Source organism: Penaeus vannamei, chromosome 39 (assembly GCF_042767895.1).
Source record: "Penaeus vannamei isolate JL-2024 chromosome 39, ASM4276789v1, whole genome shotgun sequence".
NCBI lineage: Eukaryota > Metazoa > Arthropoda > Malacostraca > Decapoda > Penaeidae > Penaeus > Penaeus vannamei.
Window position 1 is genome coordinate 27,571,994 of NC_091587.1, and position 2,106 is coordinate 27,574,099.

The window sequence follows — 2,106 nt, forward strand, 5'->3', positions numbered from 1 at the left end:
CAACAACAAATAAACAAAACTAAACAAACAAAAAATCAATAACCGAGTAAATAAATCACACACACAAATAGGACAAAAACCCTGCATGGATGTAAACCCCAGAAAAAAAAAACAACCGAACACACAAATAACCAGAAAAAAATAAAAACAAAACAAAACAAGACAAAACAAAAATCAATAACCGGGTAAATAGCACAAAAAACCTGCAAATGCAAGGTAACATAAACATCACACATGGCCAGCGTTGCGTCATTGCAGGAGGCAGTTGCAGCGGATGAACAATGCAAATAAACGGGGTCGGGGGGGGGGGTTGTCATTCGGGGCGCGAGGGGAGGAAGAGGGAGGGAAGAGGGGAGGAAGAGGGGAGACACAGGCGACAGGAAGGGCCCGAGGGGATAAAGAGGAGAGAGGGGAGTGAGAGAAGAGACAGGAGAGAGAGGGGAGTGGGAGATGAGAGAGAGGGGAAAGAGAAAGAGGAGAGAGGGGAGTTAGAAGAGAGAGGGAAGAAAGAGAAGAGGAGAGAGGGAAAAGAAGCGCGAGACGGACGAGAGGGGAGAGAGGCGAGAGAGGGGAAAGAGGTACATCAAAATGGGACGAGAGAGGGGAGAGGGAAGAGAGAGGGGAGGAGGGCACAGATGCAATAGAGGGGAGAGAGAGGGGAGTGGAACATCACGGAACGAGAGAGTGGAGAGGGAGAAGAGTGGGCACACAGGCGAGAGAGGGGAGAGGGAGACACCAATATGGGACGAAGGGAGAAAGGTGTGAGAGGGGAGAGGGAGGGAAGAGACAGGAAGGGGCGAACGAATGCAAGGAAAGAGGGGAGAGGGGAGAGAAAGAAGGGAGAGGCGAGAGAAAGAGGGAGAGGGGAGAGGAAAAGGGGAGAGGGAAGACTGCCGATAGGAATGGGGTGAAGGAAGAAGGTGAGGGGAGGAGAGGGGAGAGGAGCGAGGATAAGAGAGAATAAAGATGACGGGAGAAACACGGATAGGGACAAAAGGAGTAGAAAATAGAGATGAGAAGAAAAGAAAATAGGAGAGATGAAAAAGACAGAAAGAGAGACAAATAAAGAAAAAAAAAAAAGAGAGAGAACAGAAAAAGAAAGAAAAAAAACTAAAAAACTAAAAAGAAAAAAAAGAAAAAAAAAAACTAAAAATACAAATAAAAAAAAAACATAACAAAAAAGGCTTAATCAAGGGAGGGAGGGAGGGCCAAGGGAGGGAGAGGGGGGGGGGGAAGGCCACCCGGGAAGACACGGCCCCGCACGCTTCCCGAGTGCCACGTCTAGCAGGCGGCAACCACAGCAGCGACAGGCTCACATGCACTCACCAAGGCGGCGACGTACCGTACGGGCGGGCTCAAATACACGTTCAACCTAGCCAGGCAGGTGGGCGTGGCGGAGGCGGAGGAAGAGGAGGAGGAAGGGGAGGAGGAGGAGGACGACTTGGACGACTTGGACGACTTAGACGACGAGGACCACCACGACGACGACGACGAAGGCGGCGGCGACGACGACGAAGGAGGGGCGGAAGAAGAGGAGGACGGGAAGCCAGGGGTGGAGGAACGTACCCTCATGATTCTTGTGCGGCCATCTGGGGGGGGGGGGGAGAAGGAGGAAAAACGTGAGTGAGAGAGGCTGTGGATTTACGGAATAAGTAAGTCGTTAAGTAAATGTTTTACGTCAATAAGTAAATGTTTTACGTCAATAAGTAAATGTTTTACGTCAATAAGTAAATGTTTTACGTCAATAAGTAAATGTTTTACGTCAATAAGTAAATGTATAAGTAAATGTTTTACGTCAATAAGTAAATGTTTTACGTCAATAAGTAAATGTTTTACGTCAATAAGTAAATGTTTTACGTCAATAAGTAAATGTTTTACGTCAATAAGTAAATGTTTTACGTCAATAAGTAAATGTTTTACGTCAATAAGTAAATGTTTTACGTCAATAAGTAAATGTTTTACGTCAATAAGTAAATGTTTTATGTCAATAAGTAAATGTTTTATGTCAATAAGTAAATGTTTTACGTCAATAAGTAAATGTTTTACGTCAATAAGTAAATGTTTTACGTCAATAAGTAAATGTTTTATGTCAATAAGTAAATGTTT

The 2,106-nt window shown here is 45.2% G+C and overlaps 1 protein-coding gene across 2 annotated transcripts in view; it reads right to left on the reverse strand.

Annotated features, from left to right (window-relative positions):
• Positions 1 to 1,403, reverse strand: part of LOC113819337 (integrator complex subunit 11) — a gene marked incomplete at its 5' end in the record, with an annotated part of 28,687 nt that extends 27,284 nt beyond the window's left edge. For both annotated transcript variants that reach the window (XM_070116590.1, XM_070116589.1), the window contains 1 exon segment: positions 1,327 to 1,403. In XM_070116590.1, the coding sequence (XP_069972691.1) occupies positions 1,327 to 1,403 (77 nt within the window).
• Positions 1,404 to 2,106: the final 703 nt, after the last annotated feature.